This window comes from Eleutherodactylus coqui, chromosome 3 (assembly GCF_035609145.1).
Source record: "Eleutherodactylus coqui strain aEleCoq1 chromosome 3, aEleCoq1.hap1, whole genome shotgun sequence".
NCBI lineage: Eukaryota > Metazoa > Chordata > Amphibia > Anura > Eleutherodactylidae > Eleutherodactylus > Eleutherodactylus coqui.
In genome coordinates, this window is record NC_089839.1 from 282,208,471 (window position 1) to 282,227,186 (window position 18,716).

Here is an 18,716-nt window from a genome sequence, read left to right on the forward strand (position 1 = left end):
TACAATATTTAGATATGTGACACAGTCTTCCTGAGATGCTAACATGTGCCTGACGGATCCTCCAATGTAGATGTGAACAAAGCTGAAAAAACATAACAGTGGTCTTGTGAGCGTCTGCACGAACAGATTAACCCCTCAATAGTGTTTAGCCTTTTGTGACCAAATGAAACTACAAGGAGTGTGTAAATTCCACAATGTTACTTAAAGTTGTGCGCTGCACTGTTGCTTTAAGGGTGAGTTCAGACACAGCGGAATGCTAGCCAAAATTCCTCACCAATGTACATTCATTGAATGGCTGTGATTGGTACATCGAGCGCTGGCTCTGATTGGCTGAGAGCGGTGCTTGAGAGCCAATCAGAGCAATCTCTTGCTGAAGGCGGGATTTTCAACCCTGCTACCAGTAAGAGATGGTCCTTTGGAGGCTGTCAACTTCACCAAAGCCGGCGGGGACTCGGAGAGCAGCTGCAGGGACCCGGACGGCGCCGGCTAGGTGAGTATTCCTTTTTTTTCACATACTGTAGCTAGGGCGTTTAAAAACGCTGAAACGTCCCAAAATAGAACATGTGTGACTCGAAAATCGCGGCACTTTTCTGCAGCTGTCTCCGCCTCTGTGTGTGGTTCCATTGAAAACAAAGGGCGCATTGTACCGCTATTAGAGTGGTGCTGAAAGCGCCACACTTATCGCAGTAAAAAGCACCTATGTGAGGGGGGCCTTACAGATGAGAAGATCTGCAAATTCATGCTGCAGATTTATAGAGTTTCGGCATGCTCTTTTTGCTCCATTGTAGTGCAATGAGTGAATTCCATGGTCAAAGACAAAGCAAAATCTGCACCAAAATCAAAATTTGCTTAAAGGGGTTGTCCTGCGCCGAAAGGTTTTTTTTTTTTTTTTTTTTAACCCCCCCCCCCCGTTCGGCGCGAGACAACCCCGATGCAGGGGTTAAAAAAACAACCCGCACAGCGCTTACCTGAATCCCGGCGGTCCGGCGTCTTCATACTTACCTGCTGAAGATGGCCGCCGGGATCCTCTGTCTCCGTGGACCGCAGGGCTTCTGTGCGGTCCATTGCCGATTCCAGCCTCCTGATTGGCTGGAATCGGCACGTGACGGGGCGGAGCTACACGGAGCCGGCATTCTACACGAGCGGCCCCATAGAAGACTGCAGAAGACCCGGACTGCGCAAGCGCGGCTAATTTGGCCATCGGAGGGCGAAAATTAGTCGGCTCCATGGGAACGAGGACGCCAGCAACGGAGCAGGTAAGTATAAAACTTTTTATAACTTCTGTATGGCTCATAATTAATGCACAATGTACATTACAAAGGGCATTATTATGGCCATACAGAAGTGTATAGACCCACTTGCTGCCGCGGGACAACCCCTTTAATAATTTTGGTGGGGATTTACTCCATAATGTGTCATCATAGTAACTATGACTTGACAAATTGTAATGGCACACACGCAGAGAATGGCAGCATGGCTGTGTATATTGGAGGCTAATATCAGGGGCATACCTATAGGGGATGCGGTTGCTCCCGGCCCCAGGACCCTAAGGGGGCCCATAAGGCCTCTCTTCTCCATATAGTAAGCCTAGTACTATGAAAAAAGCATTATAGTTGGGGGCCCTGTTACAGATTTTGCATTGGGGCCCAGAAGCTTCAAGTTACGCCTTTGCATGGCATTGTATGAAAAAAGGGCCTTAAGTAGTGGGTTCCATGAAGAACGAGGAGTTCTGATGATGAAGCATATGTCTTCAGCATGGTTACGTATTGTGTTGACATGAAACACGAAGAAGCTGAGGTATATGCTCCCGCAGGAGTTGTGCTGGGAAGGATGTTGCTAAGAAGCCCTGTGTGAGCAGACGTAGTCGTCATAGTGGAGATACCCCTGTTGAGTTCCGAGCCGTTGCCAGAGAGAGCCCAAGTTCTGCCGGATGAGTAATGCCTGGGGAGCGAGATTACTAGAGACTGAATACAGCCAAGCAGTACTGAGAGCCATTGCCATATGCTGCTTCCGCCAGATTGAAACCCCCTGTTACTACTGTTCCTTGAAAGTTTCCTTAGTGAAGAACTATTAAAGCATCACATAGCGCTATCTCTTCTCTCCACCACCACCTTGTTTCACCCCGCAAGACACAGTATATGATTATTAGGACTTCATGAAGTCCGTATTGTCTATAGCTGGTGCAAGTCCCCAAGCTCTGGTAGCAGGGGTCGGTCCCATTCTCCCTGACCCAGTTGGTGCGCCTGAAGTTAGCTTAGACTTTTATCATATGATTGTACACTGTGATATGCCACAGTTCTGAACTTTTCCTAAACTTTGTGTCATTGTGCCAGTTTTTCTTTTTTCTTACTAGAAAAATTATACTTGTATCTTTCATCTCAATGGTGGTTTCTCCAGTAAGAAATAAACCCATAGCTAAAAATTCCTGGAAAGGGTTAAATAAGGCCCGTCTTTTCCATCATCCTCACCACTTTTCGAAAATATAAGGGGAACTTAGAAGATGGGGAGGTGCCATCAGCGGTTGAACAGATTTACTATAATTTACACCCGAAACTGGCATAAATTTGGGGAAAATTGAAGCCAGTGCATAGTGTAGATTTGACATTCTAGGTCATGGGATGGCCAGTGATGCGCCAAAGTTACTGAAGCCTTTTAATACATTTGGTGCATTTCACTCCGGTTCATTATAGATTAACCCTTTCCAATCCAATTTGTATCGTGGTTTTCCTAGGGGGCTTACTCTTTTTCTGTCATTATACAACGGCGCTATCTGCTGGCTAAAGCCAGTACTGCATGAGGTGACACATTGGATAGGCTCCGACAGCAGAGAGGCTGGCAATATACAGTAAGAGAACCCCGGCGGACGTCTTCCAACATCGGAGCTGTAAAATCCTAAATCATAATGTCTTCAGACGTCAGACAGTGGATTGGAAAGGGTTAAGGGCTCATTCACATCTACGCTTTTGTTTTCCGTTTAGCTTTTTCATCTGAGAAGCAGCCAAGCAGAAAACAATGGTTCTGTTCAAGGGCTCATTTACATTTGTGTTTGGGGGTTCCGTTTTCCTGCTCCATCCGGGGAACCGTAAAACAGCAACCCTGGCCAAATGGATCTGTCTTATGATGGAAGCAATTTGTGCAGAACCAACTGATTAACTATAATGGGGTCAGTTTGCTTTCCGCTCGACCATCCGGTATTTCATGTTAAAGCCTATAGTCAATGGGTGATGAATGAATGGATACATTTGGGTTTCGTTCCATTTTTGATGTATGTTTTACAGATCCGTTTTTAAATGCGCAGGGCAGAAGATTGAAAAGGCAAAAGAATTAAAGCGGATGTAATCGGAAGCAAATGGAAACAAACTGATAGAAACGGTTCCTTTCTTTAATGAATCCATCTACCAGAGCCGTTAAAAAAAAGAAAACTATGGTTTCCATTTTTTCTGTCTTAACTCCGTATTATAGTCCATTCCATGTTTTTAAAAATTGATCCGTTCAAAATGGAAATAAAAACGCTGATGTGTCTGAGCCCTGAGGTTGTATTTACACGGTCATACGAAATAGGACCCATATCGCACTTGTAAGCCTGTGATTTTCAGTATCCACCTATGCATTTCTGCAATAATAATACACGATTCGCATCGCTATACACACGTTTTTTCATGCCTGTGAAAAAAATTGTATGTGTCGTCAATAGTTAAAATGGAAAAAATGCATCGCACTCCCAGGAAAATTGCATTTAAATGCCAGTGCAATGCGTGTTTTTTTTGCTCCCATACAGAATATGGGGTGATTCTCGCAGCAGAATCGCTATATATAGGACATGCTGCGATTTTTTAATCTCGCACTATAGGTTTTTTAGAATGAAAATCGGAAATTAACCCATTGAATATCATGGGTGCGTGAGCGGTGAGCGCCGTGCATTTCACAATGACACAGACTCACGCGTTATCACCTGTGTAAATACCGCTAAGACAGGTGTAAAAAAAACATCCATCTAAGTAAATTCCTCTGATTGTACCAAAACTGCCACAACTAGAGCACTGCTGTATGATGCCCTCAAAATGCCATTGGCAGCATTTGGCCACTGCAGTAAATAACATAATAACAAATCCTATGTTTTCACTATTGATATGAACTGAATTTCTGTAGACGGAGGCGTTTTAGTGTCGTAGACTCCATGGTAATCCAGCCTGAACCCTGCTGAGACTTCTAGTCCCCGTGTGTAGCCTGTAGAGATCAGTTCCCGGACACTAAGGAGTTAATCGAACAGTTTGTTTTGCATTTCCTCCTCTTCCCCGCCCACATGGGGGCGTGTCACACACCGCAGGATGACAGCGGCTACGCCCCTCCGTTTGATTGCCTCCGGATAGCCACGCCTCCTCTTGTCAAAGCCTTACGTGGAACGCTTGCAGGTTTCTGGAGGCCCCGCCCCCTGGCGGTCACACCCCTGTGGGCGGATCTCTGGCCATCAGTGCTCAGGCTGCCGGCTCCATGCGCCCCGGGACCCGGCGGAGGCACCATGAGGAGCGGCTGCAGCAGCGGGGCCATCCCGGGCCTCCTACTGTTGCTGGTGCTGGGGACCCGCACTGGAAGAGGTAAGGACGCGGGGACGGGGCTTCATTATCGTGTTCATCTGTCTCCTGTGCGGTGTCTCCTCCTCCATCACATCCAGGCCGGGCTACATCAGCTCCAGCAGCCGCGACCCCCATCACTGGCTCCCCTCTGTCACCCCCCTCTGTCTGTGCCCACCGCATTCTCCTTGTGCCCGTTTCACCTCTACCCATGCACTTCACCCTTGGTGCCCTTTCACTTCCTGTGCATATGCTGCGACTTCCCTGCGATTTCAGTAATGCCACTTTCAATAGATGCCAGTAAAAATGCCCCCCTGCTGCTGCAGTTCTGCACCATTTCCATAAACTCCTATGGGAGGGGGGGCTGCAAAGTTTTGCAGGTTGCTCTGTGGAGCAGTAGATTGGGTGGCACATACTGGGCACTTTACTGCCAACATCTTGTACAATGGCTTCTGCCCAGTGCCAGTGTGTAGCAAAAAGGAGCCTGGCATGTGCAGTAATAACATAATACCGCCAAGTGGTGCGTAATCTCTGTGTAGGATGTGTTGCAGCTACTTAGTACCATGATTGGGCGACTAAATTTGTGCAAGAATCTGGGGAAAAGTTGCAGTCGGTTGTAACTTTTGTGCCATCCGAGACTGGCACAATCTGGCTAGGCGCACACTTGCGTTACAAATCGTCCATGTTGCATCTATGGGTGCAGCTCCTTGTTCCATCCGTGTAAAGTCAATTTTTTAACTTCTGAGTGCCATCCGTTTTTACTTCCATCAAAAAAAAAGAAGCTGGACAAGACCCAATTCTTCTTTTTTTTCTGCATCTCGGGCAAAAGCGGGCAGCACACGGACCGCACACAGATGGCATAGGAGTACTGTCTTTTTTTTTTTTCTATCCCCATTCATTTGAATGGGTGAGCCTTGCCTGTACGGCTGGATCTGCACGGGTCAGTGCGACTTCAGTCCGAGGGGGAAAAAAAAAGGTTTTCCGGCGAAGCATTTTGTGAGACAAACACAAGGCGTTCCGTATGCTATCCGTTTTTTAATCGGGGACTCCACGCGGATGAAAAAAACCGCTAGTGCGCTGGAGGCTCCTGTAGAAGAAGTGTGCGAGAAGTGACACTGACAGTCCTAGGAGGAACATTAGGTTGCACATCTCCATTCACACAGAAGTTGCATCCAGTTATGTAACGCACCTGCCCCAGAAATCGTTGGCACGTCCGCCGGTTTCACACTTCCGCTCGGGTTATACCCTCCAAATACAGGGTTTGCCACTTTGATGAACCTCATATGCTAAACTAGTACCCCCTTACCCCTGGCGTGTCCTCTTGCCCCATCGTATCATAGTCACACCATCACTCAGTAATGCACGTATCGTCTAATGGCTCATCACACCCATCATCTAACTTTCGTCACAAATTCACCCACTCCACCCCCCCAGTTAGTACCCCACTCACCCTCTGGCTTTTTCCCTAGCGCTGCCCCCCTCTGATTGTGAGGAGAACCAGTTCCAATGCTCAAACCAGCGCTGCATCCCCAGCCTGTGGAGATGTGATGAGGATGATGATTGCTCGGATAACAGTGATGAGGAGGGCTGCCGTGAGTATGGGGTACAGGGGGGGCAGCGAGATTGCCTGTTCTCTTACACTGTTTTGCCACCTAAGGAGTAGAAGCTTCATACTCTACTAAGTGTGATAATAGGGAACTGTTGGGATTCAGTTGGCACTGGATTGCCCATATGGGCATATGTGTTGATTGGCATAAAGAAGATATTACAGTGATGAAGATGCATAGAAAAGAGGCTCTTAAACATCTGGTTTGGCGGTACTCAAGCTCAGTGATTCGTAAATTACATTTTCTGTAGTTTCCTTAAATACGTTATGTCGCTGGAGCAATCCGAAGACAGATTGAGAGGGAGACAAATTCCCGACAGTTGCCCTGGGAACCTGTCAACAAAGCACACAGCGCCATTTATGATTGCCCATACTCTGCCTATGGGAAACAGGGTAGAGTCTGCATGCATTATATGTACCTGATGGCGGATGTACTGTGTATTCAGGACTCCTCTCCGAACAGCAAGGTCTATTAGACAATTTCTCGTGAAAAATTGTAGTTACTTCACACAAATCCCAAGATCCAAGTTAGAAATTTGCCCTGGCCGTTAGTTTCTGAGTGGGCATTATATGCGTTATCGTCAATTATAATGCACAATCCATAAAGAAAAGCTTCTGATTTAGGCTACGTTTACACGGGTGAGCGCGATTTCGAGCCGAGAAACTTGGACTAATATCGCGCTTGCAATTTTCATATCTCATCTCATGTGTGAAATCATGATTTTTCAGACACGTGAGAAGATCGCAACTGCTTCCCATAGACTTCAATGGGAAAATAAATCGCACTCGCATGCACATTGCATTTTTTTCCCAAGGTCCCATAGGCAACACTGGGTGATTCCTTTAATGGAAAGACCCCAAAACAGAACATGCTACGAGCCTAAAATCACTTGTGTGAGTAAACCCATTCACAAGAATGAGTTTCATATGCGGGCGAGACTTGTGTAAGATTCTCACCCGTGTGAATAAGTCCTTAGGTTGGGGTCTCATCAGTGTGTTCACACATCTGATTTGCTATGGATTTTGGCGCAGATTTTTCAGCTGAGGCCCTGCTGACTGTATCTGCCATCACATTGACCGTAAAGCATGGGTCAGTCTCCACGGTTTACTAGCCATATGATGTCAAAGTTGGCTGACGGTGAGCAGTGGGAACTACCCGCTGGACACATTCACAGCGCTGGGAGCTGAATCTAAGGAGAACTGGAACGGGGTGAATATGAGTAAAAGAAAGACTTCAATAGAGTCAGCAGGGCCTTGACTGCAAAGCTATTCTCCCGGCCCCGCTGACATGAGAACATGATGGGTCCTCTTTAAGGGCTTCAATCTGTCTTTTTTCTGTTACATTTTGAGAAGGAAAATTCAATCTTTGCCCAAATGGATCTGTCTTGTGACGGAACCAGGTGGACTCTGTTGACTTCCATGGGGTCTGTTCAGCTTCCATTGTGCTGATTTGTCTAGGATATCTGGACGGCTCTATCCTGGAGGCCCTGAATTTGAGCCTTATGTTACAATGTATACCAGTGACAGTATTGCTACATTGTTTCTATAACACTCATAATAGAATTTACATTGGGCACCTTAGGAGCAAGCTAGTGGGCCATGTGCCCTGGCTGCCAAGAAGGACACCAACAAGCCATTCTTAGTTGGGGTATTTAGTTATGGGGCTAATGCAGCAAGCTGAACTCCCCGTAGCAGCTCAAAACAAATATGTTCTAGGATAGTGTTTCTAAAAGGGACATACCCATTTCAGACTTTTATGCCATAACTACAGGATATTGGTGGAACCCGCACCTGACTTGAGAACAGAGGTCCTCGGATTATGGAAACAACACAGCATAGCAAAGTCAGCTATCTTAATTCTGGCCACCTCTGCAATCAATGGTAGGCTGGATTTAGCAGAGGTAGCCTCGTTGGGCAGGATAAGGTTTAGGAGCCACTCTTCTTAACATAGATGTGGCCCTCATCTATTGTACTTATGCTATATACTGTGGATTTGACATAAGGGTCTAAGATACAAATACCTCTTTAGGGTTTCTAGATCACGTACCCACTAATCAGATAAAGTACATCAGATATTCCCAAAAAGACCCCTCCTAAGGTCATGGTGTGTACCCCATGGGAATCGCATACCACAGATAGGGAACCTATCTCATGTGGTCTTCAGTATCACATGTGTAAGATCTGATATTTAACATCCTGAATATAATGTCCCGTTGTTGTTGTGTTTGGCCAGTCATTCATGTCTTCAACTCATCAGCAAAATCCATTAGTTATCTCTGTGCTATTCATGTTATGAGCTATGACTTGTATTCGTAAGACCACCAGTGTAAATGTTATGCATTAAATGTATGAGTCATCTGTCTCGAGAATGGAGGTCCTCGAGTTACGGAGACAACGTAGCACAGTTGAGCTTGTCTGTTTCTGTAATCCCGGCCACCTCCGTTGAATCACAGCTTTGTTGTGTCAGCCAGAGGCCAACTCTCCGGTCACAATGAGGTCTGGGGACCAACGCTCTCGACATTGGTGGAACCCGCATCTATGAGAGATCCTGTGGATATTCATTAAATGTCTAAGGTGGTAATAGTTAGTGATAACTTTTTGGAAAGTCATAAAGGAACACTTATGGTTCTTTGTGTAGGAAGTCCACTTTCCCAGGCAAATCTATAAATTTGACTAGTTCTCATTAATAGCATAAAAAGAATTGAATATAGAAATATTTAAGATCTAAATTGCACCGTATGATGGATTAATATACAAATGGGGGTTTAATATACAGTTAGGAACCGTACAGAATGTTTTTGGAGCAATATAGTAAGTTTATTATTTGCAAATCTATTTCCAAGGTCAAAAGGAGGGACGTTTAAGGGACTTACGTCAAAAGTATGGACAAAAGAGGGCCACTAGTGAGATACTCTTTGGTGTTTCTAAACCACATGCCCTCCTAACTGATAAAACACATCAAATGTTTCGAGGAGGACAGTGTATGTTTACCCCATTAGTCACAGTGTGTACACCATGGGAGGCACGTACCACCGGGTGAGAACCGAGGTCATGTGTTATTCTTCGATATCTGTATGGTATCACATGTTGATGATCTGATATTTGACATCCCGGATAATAATGTCTTATGTTTGTGTTTTGCCAGTTATTCATGTTTCGTACTAATCTGCAAAAATCTATGTGACGGCCGTGTCTTGTGTTCATATGACCACCTGGTAATGAGGCACCTGTTGTATACGGCATGCACATTCTGCGGTATCTATTAGTTTGTGCATTCCGCTTCTTCTTTCTTCAGCTTGTCATATCCATGTTTATCAGATCCACTGGATATAGCCGCTCTTTCTGAATGAACACTGTCACACAAGACCCATTGGCTGCGGCGCAGCATCAGATGAAGTCACATGTAGCAGAGGTACCCAGTAGCAGTGCAGAGTTTACATACACACCCCTGACCCTGTGTACTAGAGGGTGTTTCCAGCATTAACCATTGCAACTCCTTCCTTCCTGCACTAAATCAGCAGCATTTATCACACAATGATGGCTGATGATCAGCAACACGTGTTGGTGGGGGGTGTCTTTCTACTGACTGAGGTTCAGTGCATTAACCTGGGTGATACATCGTCAATATCCGCAGTGATATATTGCGTTGCTACCCCTGGTTTTGTCTTGCACGTCTCGTCTGTGTATACACAAGCACTGCAGTTTCTGGTTACACGAGGAAATGAATGCGTGTCCTGCTTTGTCATGCTGTCAAGGCTTTGTCAATCGACCCCGCCTCATGGTGACATATGTGGCGTTAATGCGGCCACGCTTTCTTGTTAAGGGGCTTTCATGCTGTAATGTGCTTTGCATTTTGACAGGTTTTCCTGTACAACACCTGAATATTAAAGAATTATAGTGTTGAGTATTATAATGCATGTATAGGCGGTGTGTTTAGTGTGCCAACTTATGGGATTACTGCCAGCAGTCAGTGATTGTGATTTTATAGGTTTAGCCTGTTTGAATGGTAAAATTTTTTTTTATTCCCCCAGTCTGGGAAGAGAAGGGGCTGCAAAATACTTTAGGCGCCGCTTATCTCTAGAATCAACATCTAGATCTTTAAAACCCAGCAAGGCCAGCTCATTTTTTTTCCCTCACCCACTAAGACTTCGAAGGAGAAATCATACACACTGTTTTTGTTTGGATCGACCAATACACTGGGGAACACAATTTTTGGTGACTTGAGATGTTAGAACTAAAGATGAGCGAGCACCGAAATGCTCAGATCCGCATTATTCGAGTCGAGCTTTTCGCAAAATTCGAGAGCTCTACTCGAGTAACGAACCCACAATGGGAGACTCTAGCATTTTTGTATGTGGAACGCAGGGTCACAAGCTTTTTTTTTCCCCTTGGTTTCCCCCTCTCCTTCCCCTTCCCACCAGACCAAAAATTTTCAAATGACACGCGCTGCGTCGCGGTGGGGAGGGGCCAAAAGCTGGGTCGGGGTCGAACACTATTTGATGCTCGTTCGAGTAACAAGCACCATCGAGTACGCTAATGCTCGAACGAGCATCAAGCTCAGAGTACGTTCGCTCAACTCTAGTTAGAACTTTTTTGGAGTGTTTTAGGGTCATAGATTCTGAAAATGACATTAGTTTTCTCCATCAGGTCTGCTAATCAAGATATGACATATGTCCATATAAATGTTTACATGTACACATATTGTATTATGCATGTAATGACGGCCAATCAAAAGCTGAAGGTACAAAGGTAAATTTCAAAAAGCCTAGAAAACAAACAAAATAAAAGTTTCCTTATTGAGATGTCGATGAAACTACATTTTTGTGATTTCCTGCGATGAGATGTTCCTGGACATTCGCGCTGGATGTTTCACCAGTAGTCCGCCATCATAGATGTATCCCATCGTCCGCAATCCGGTTCTTCCACGGTCACCAGTAGTCCGCCATCATATGCGTCTCCCATCGTCTGCAGTCCGGTTCTTCCACGGTCACCAGTAGTCCGCCATCATATGCGTCTCCCATCGTCCGCAGTCCGTTCTTCCACGGTCACCAGTAGTCCGCCATCATATGCGTCTCCCATCGTCCGCAGTCCTGTTCTTCCACGGTTACCAGTAGTCCGCCATCATATGCGTCTCCCATCGTCCGCAGTTCTGTTCTTCCGCGGTCACCAGTAGTTCGCCATCATATGCGTCTCCCACGGTCACCATGAGACCGCCATCATATGCGTCTCCCATCGTCCGCAGTCCGGTTCTTCCACGGTCACCAGTAGTCCGCCATCATATGCGTCTTCCATCGTCCGCAGTCCTGTTCTTCCATGGTCACCAGTAGTCCGCCATCATATGCGTCTCCCATCGTCCGCAGTCCTGTTCTTCCATGGTCACCAGTAGTCCGCCATCATATGCGTCTCCCATCGTCCGCAGTCCTGTTCTTCCATGGTCGCCAGTAGTCCGCCATCATATGCGTCTCCCATCGTCTGCAGTCCTGTTCTTCCATGGTCACCAGTAGTCCGCCATCATATGCGTCTCCCATCGTCCGCAGTCCTGTTCTTCCATGGTCGCCAGTGGTCCGCCATCATATGCGTCTCCCACGGTCACCAGTAGTCCGCCATCATATGCCTCTCCCATCGGCCGCAGTCCTGCTCTTCCACGGTCACCAGTAGTCCACCATCATATGCCTCTCCCATCAGCCGCAGTCCTGCTCTTCCACGGTCACCAGTAGTCCGCCATCATATGCATCTCCCATCGTCCGCAGTCCGTTCTTCCACGGTCACCAGTAGTCCGCCATCATATGCGTCTCCCATTGTCCGCAGTCCTGTTCTTCCATGGTCACCAGTAGTCCGCCATCATATGCGTCTCCCATCGTCCGCAGTTCGGTTCTTCCACGGTCACCAGTAGTTCGCCATCATATGCGTCTCCCACGGTCACCATGAGACCGCCATCATATGCGTCTCCCATCGTCCGCAGTCCTGTTCTTCCATGGTCGCCAGTAGTCCGCCATCATATGCGTCTCCCACGGTCACCAGTAGTCTGCCATCATATGCCTCTCCCATCGGCCGCAGTCCTGCTCTTCCACGGTCACCAGTAGTCCGCCATCATATGCCTCTCCCATCGGCCGCAGTCCTGCTCTTCCACGGTCACCAGTAGTCCGCCATCATATGCGTCTCTCATCGTCCGCAGTCTGTTCTTCCACGGTCACCAGTAGTCCGCCATCATATGCGTCTCTCATCGGCCGCAGTCCTGTTCTTCCACGGTCCATATTTCCTGTTGAAATCATTCACCCTGTTCATCTCTTGCATCACCAAGACAATCTGGAAATCGATCCAGAATGACTGTCGGTCCTGCAGTCTGATGCTCATGTTACACCCAAGTGTTCAGAAGTAGAAGTGAGCTTATTCTGCACAAGGTCACCGGAGTTACCGGCCTTAAGGTTCCCAAGGAAATGCTTTACAACCCTACAAAACAACAACTGCTCCTCAAAGCTGTCCGCTGAATCTTGGAAACGCTGGTCTTTCACGAGTGCCCGGATTTGTGGTCCATCGAATTTCTCTGCTTTTAGCTTCTCCATGCTCATCGCAGGAATGTTCTACATTTGTAGCTGCAACACGTTCCATTTCTCTTCAATGTCTTTACACATTGTTTCATCAACCCAAGGTTGATGTGCGGTGGTGGCGATATGTACCATATGTACTAACAGTAAGCAAATGCTGGTGGGAAATAAGTATAACAAAAATAGATAACATCAGTAATATCTCAAGAACTAGAGCTCCTAGAATGCAATGGATGTTTTTTTTCGGAATCAGCGGCATAAAAATACCCAGAATAAGGTCTAAAATTCCAGGCACCATGAACATTGTTTTTTTTGTGTTCTCCAGTGTAATGTAATCCCTTTTCCTTCATGAAACGGTCATCTAGGACACTACTGGTCATGATGGGATAACTACTTTCTTGGCACTGTTGACATCAGTGTTCAGGGTTTCAGTTTTTCTATTCCACCATTGAAGCCCGAAAATGGAATGCCTGCCAGGAACTGGTCCGTCCTATGGTGGAACAAATAGGCACTGGATGAACCCCGTTAGTTATAATAAGGTCAATTCTGCTTTCGTCATTTTCTCGGACAACAAAAAGCACAGCATGCAGCACTATTTTGAACAGGATTTCGGGATAGATCTGTGCCAGAGGCCTCGAGTGGAGCATCTGATGCGGATGTAAACAGTCTTATGCGGCTAGGGATTCATTTTCTCATCTGTCAGCTTGGATGTCAAAAGAATTGTAGCGCACACTGTATAAGGGGTCTAAACTGCATTCACTGGGTGGCCTAAGGGGGCCAGTTGGCCACTGCCAGATAGTAAACTTCAAGGGTTTGTTTGTGTATAGAAATGAGCGAGCATGCTCGTTCGAGCATTAGCATACTCGAAGTACTCGTTACTCAAGCCGAGCAGCATGCGGCGCTCGAGAAAATTTTGACCCTATCCTCCCCACCTGTTTTCAATGTTTTTTTTTTTTACATTTTTTTAACACTAAAATTATTGTTTTTCAGGGAAGGGCTTATATGTAAAGTCCTTCCATGAAAAACAATTCAGGGGTGCTGGCAGAGCATTGTTTTCAATGGAGCCGCCAGCAGCAGCCGCAGCTCCATTGAAAGCAACGCAGAGCATGGGGCACCTTGAAAAATGCTCGAGCCTCCCATTGACTTTAATGGGGTTCGTTACTCAAGCCGAGCTCTCGGGCATTACAAAAAGCTTGGCTTGAGTAACGAGCTTGCTCATCTCTATTTGTGTACTGTGACATCACTGTTGTTATTCCTTTACCGTGCTCCATTGGCTTGGTGCTGGGACTTTACCGTGCCCCATTGGCTTGGTGCTGGGACTTTACCGTGCCCCATTGGCTTGGTGCTGGGACTTTACCGCGCCCCATTGGCTTGGGGCTGGGACTTCACCGCGCCCCATTGGCTTGGCGCTGGGACTTCACCGCGCCCCATTGGCTTGGCGCTGGGACTTCACCGCGCCCCATTGGCTTGGCGCTGGGACTTCACCGCGCCCCATTGGCTTGGCGCTGGGACTTCACCGTGCCCCATTGGCTTGGCGCTGGGACTTCACCGTGCCCCACTGGCTTGGCGCTGGGACTTCACCGCGCCCCACTGGCTTGGCGCTGGGACTTCACCGCGCCCCACTGGCTTGGCGCTGGGACTTCACCGCGCCCCACTGGCTTGGCGCTGGGACTTCACCGCGCCCCACTGGCTTGGCGCTGGGACTTCACCGCGCCCCACTGGCTTGGCGCTGGGACTTCACCGCGCCCCACTGGCTTGGCGCTGGGACTTCACCGCGCCCCACTGGCTTGGCGCTGGGACTTCACCGCGCCCCACTGGCTTGGCGCTGGGACTTCACCGCGCCCCACTGGCTTGGCGCTGGGACTTCACCGCGCCCCACTGGCTTGGCGCTGGGACTTCCCCGCGCGACACTGGCTTGGCGCTGGGACTTCATCGTATGCATTATCCCTACACTGTATTATCATGGTGCCCCATTAGCTCTGTACAGTGATGTCACTATGTGCATTATTCCCATACTGTGACATCATACTGTGTGCAGTAATCCTTTTCTATGATTTCAGTGTTTATTATACATGTACTGTAACATCGCTATGTCGGTTTCTGTTTTGTGACATTACTTTGCGCATTATTCCTTTACAGTGAAACCCTCTGACCATGGTCGCTGCACTGTGACCACTAATCTTGTATTATTTGACTTTGGTCACTACTTCTGTACTATGACATCACTGACTTTGTTATCCCTTTACATACTCAAGGTTGTAAGTTTCATTGCAGTTGTAATTGGAAAGTGCTACGTTCGCGTAAATCAACATGTAGCCAGATTTCGCTGCCAATTCATGGCTAATCTGCATGTGTTATATGCGAACCTTGCCAGGAATTGTGTAGCAAGGACGAAATCCACTATCCAATCTGTGACACTTCCGCACATTATCATGGTTTTCAATACACTTTTTTTTGTCACACTTGTTTGATTTGTAAGAAAAAAAAAGTGTCTTAATCTCTTTTACTGCTAAAAACCAAGAAGCCAAAAATTGCATCCAAGAAATGGCTTACTTACATCGACGTGTTTTCCGTCCATGTGCTGTTTGTGTCGTACATGGACCCATTACTACCTGTGAGGCTATACACATGAGCAAAGTTTTTTTAATTTTTTATTTTTAACACGAACTGCCTATGTGGAAAAAAAAACTTGTAACATATCCTATTCTTGTCAGTATTCATGAACAAGAGTAGAACATGTTGTTTGCACTCTCCATACAGATTGGATGGCACACAGATGGGTGTTCATGTGCCGTCCGATGTGAGTTGCGTCCAAGATTCTCAGGCGCAACTTGAAATATGGCTGCCTGAATAAAGACTTGCTGTTACTCTCATGCAGGGCTCAAGTATGACGACCCTCATGGATGTCACATCAAACAGGCAAAGGTAAATGAATCCCACAGTAAGGCCAGCTGCACACGACTGGGTTGGATTCTGCATGCAGGAGCCTGCAACTAAATCTGTGTCCGGCGACTCTGCGTACTTGCTTTCTTCTGTATTGTGGATGACTATGGCCACTCACCGTCGGTCATTCGCAGTACAGAGTTTTTTGTTTTTGTTTTTTTTTTATTATTGTTTTTCCTGTGCCGTTGCTAGGTGAAGATGTGGGTACCCGCGACCTATCTGCAATGTCAATTGCGGATAAGCCGCAGGTCGGATGGCTTCCATTGACTTAAATGGAAGCTGTCAGTGCGGATCCTGCTGAAAAATAGTGCATGCTGTAATTTTATTTCTGCTTGTGGAAAACGATGTCTGCTCATGTGTGCGGACATGCAAATGTTCTATTCTTTCAATGGGTATGGAATGCCGTGGATGACTATTGCGGATTCCACAACTCAAATCTGATCGTGTGCCATCGGCCTAAAAAGTATCACCAATGGTACTTGGCTGCAGACAATCGCTGCCACATTAGATTCCTCAGACAGGGAAGTAACCAGCACCCATGTAGAGGCGGGCCCACAATCAACTTTCATTATAGCTAATTGGCTGGCTAGGGGAACACTTCCCTGTCATCCAATCAGTCCATACACCAGAGAAGATATTGTAGCATGGAAGAGAAGGGAACAGACAACACCTAGGGGAACTTTTGCAGTAACGAGAAGGAGACTTTCTACTACTTTTTTTTTTTTTTTCTCAAATCCTACCCACGTTCTGATGCCATTTGTTGGCAATGTCTACATTTCATAGGTGACCACCCTGCCTATACATACAATAGACACAAATTTTGTGGTCCCTGGTGGTAGTTCAATGCAACATGCTGAGCAGGAAATACCAGATTGCCTGGTCAGTCAGTTCACAAGTTGAGAAAGCAAGTGCTTAAAATCAGGTGCTTTTTTTTAATTTTTCACTGTTTTGTGTAGTTGTGGTTTCCCCCAATCCCATAAATGAAAAAAAAAAAAACTTTATTAGAAGAAAAATGTTTTTTTTTTTAATACTCTTTATGTAAAACGGCCGTTATGAAACACAAGCTACACATGTGATCACATCTCCTGACCATATAATTCATTTATGCATAATCATATTTTCACAGTAAAGATCAGAACTTTTAATATTTACGGATAAGATCACTGAAGCGAATCACCGCTGTTCTGTCACGTGCGTTTTTTGCTGTGATAAGCCTAAAGTATGGAGCCTGGATGGATCCTCAGACGTCTTGTAGAGATGTGTGAAGTTATAATGCAGGCAGAAGGGGTTGCTGAAATGTTAAACTGAATTATTAATGTGAGTTTTACTTGTCTGTTTGCCGGATATAAGACTAATTGGTATTGGCCATTAAGGTCTGAGCGGAGAGTTCTTTATGCAGATTTTTGACGTTGCATGTGAGGGGCGCTATATGTAGTTCTGCTTGGTGTGCACTTATCTGATGTAAATATCACGCTTCTAAATGGCGGTTAGGGAAATATGCAGATGAGATATAGTTGTAATGCTGTGTGCTATATTTATACTGTATAACTAATGTTGCTTCTTCTGAACTGTGCTAATGGTAAGCTTAGTTCTGCTACGTGGTGGAGCTGAATCAGCACCATTCGCAGAAACCAGAGCTTGTGTCGCCTAAGATGACATCACTCTTCCGGGATTTAAAGGAATATTCCCACCGATCCTATAGATCACAGCCAAAGATGTCACATATGATACGTTTAAGTTGAAAAATTGAAAGCTGAGTATAAGTTAAAAAGAAAAAAATCTATATATGTGGGAGCAAGCTAAGTTACAGTATCGTTAAAGGGGCAGAAAATGACTTTCAACCTTGACCTGTTCTAATTCTGCACTAATGAGTTATGTTGAAGAGGTTTTCCACATTGAATAATCCCTTTTTGCTAGACTGGCTGCCAATAATAAAGCTATCACAGGATCTTGCTGCTGGGATCCCTATTAATCAGCTATGATTTGTGATCGAACTTGGTAGCACATGTTCATTCTCCCTACAGCACCTCCACAGGGGAACTGAAGCATTGCACAGTTCCAATTAAAATCAAAGAGACATCCGGGTAATGCAAGACTTATTGGATCCTCCAAAGTGAGAAACTCTCTTTTATTATCCACTCTCCACCTTAACTTAGTGATGAGGGTCCTGAATAGGAGAGCCCCCTACTAACACAGATTTTTTTTTTTTTTTTAATTCCAAAACCTCATTATGCCTCTGTATGAACTCACATAGGATCCAACTCGGTGGTGTAGCTATAGAAGTCACAGTGCAATGTTTTTTAAAGTTCTCTTATAAATATGCTGTCTGATGGGGACAATTTTTGGAGGGGCCCATTAAATGACCCCCTAACACTAATTTAGAGACAATAAAAGTTAAGTGCAAATTAATCACACCATGTCTGTGCTTTGCCATATGTATAGGTGTGTATATGTGCATGCCTCTTTAGATCTATTTCACTATACCTGAGGAAGAACCCTGAGTAGGTTGGAAAGCTCGCTATAGCATCATGTATTTTTGTTAGCCATTAAAAGCTATCCTATCTACAAGATTACTTAGTTTCTCTTACTGAGAACAATCACATTAAACTTTGAAGCACAAAGCAAAATCCCATGGTTGATAGATAGTGATGAGCGAGCATACTCGCTAAGGGCAATGGAACGAGTAAGCATTGCCCTTAGCGAGTACCTGCCTGCTCGAGAGAAAAAGTTCGGGTGCCGGCAGCGGGCAGGGAGCTGCGGGGAGGAACGGAGGGGAGATCTCTTCCCCCCCCCGCCCCCCTCCCCCCCGCTCCACCCTGCTGACTTCCACAACTCACCGCTCCCCCGCGCCGGCACCCGAACCTTGTCTCTATTGCTAGTGTTGCAGCGATTGATTACTAAAGAGAACTAATGATTTAGTGAGAAGTTCTGAGCTGGTATGGCCTACAGCTATGAAGAGTACTTGCAGGGGAGGGGGGCCCAAGCTGTACTTTTGCACCAGGGCCCATGAGCTTTTAGTTGCACTCCTGATTTAACATTCCAACTCCTTGT

At 46.1% G+C, this 18,716-nt stretch overlaps 1 protein-coding gene across 3 annotated transcripts in view; it reads left to right on the plus strand.

Moving 5' to 3' along the window:
- Nucleotides 1–4,467: 4,467 nt before the first annotated feature.
- Nucleotides 4,468–18,716, plus strand: part of LRP8 (LDL receptor related protein 8) — a 234,577-nt gene continuing 220,328 nt past the window's right edge. For 2 of the 3 annotated variants that reach the window (XM_066597574.1, XM_066597576.1), the window contains exons 1-2: nt 4,468–4,595; nt 6,041–6,163. In XM_066597574.1, the coding sequence (XP_066453671.1) occupies nt 4,520–4,595; nt 6,041–6,163 (199 nt within the window). In that variant the 5' untranslated portion in view covers nt 4,468–4,519. The remainder of the gene's footprint in view (nt 4,596–6,040; nt 6,164–18,716) is intronic. The other variant, XM_066597575.1, reaches the window with a different exon arrangement.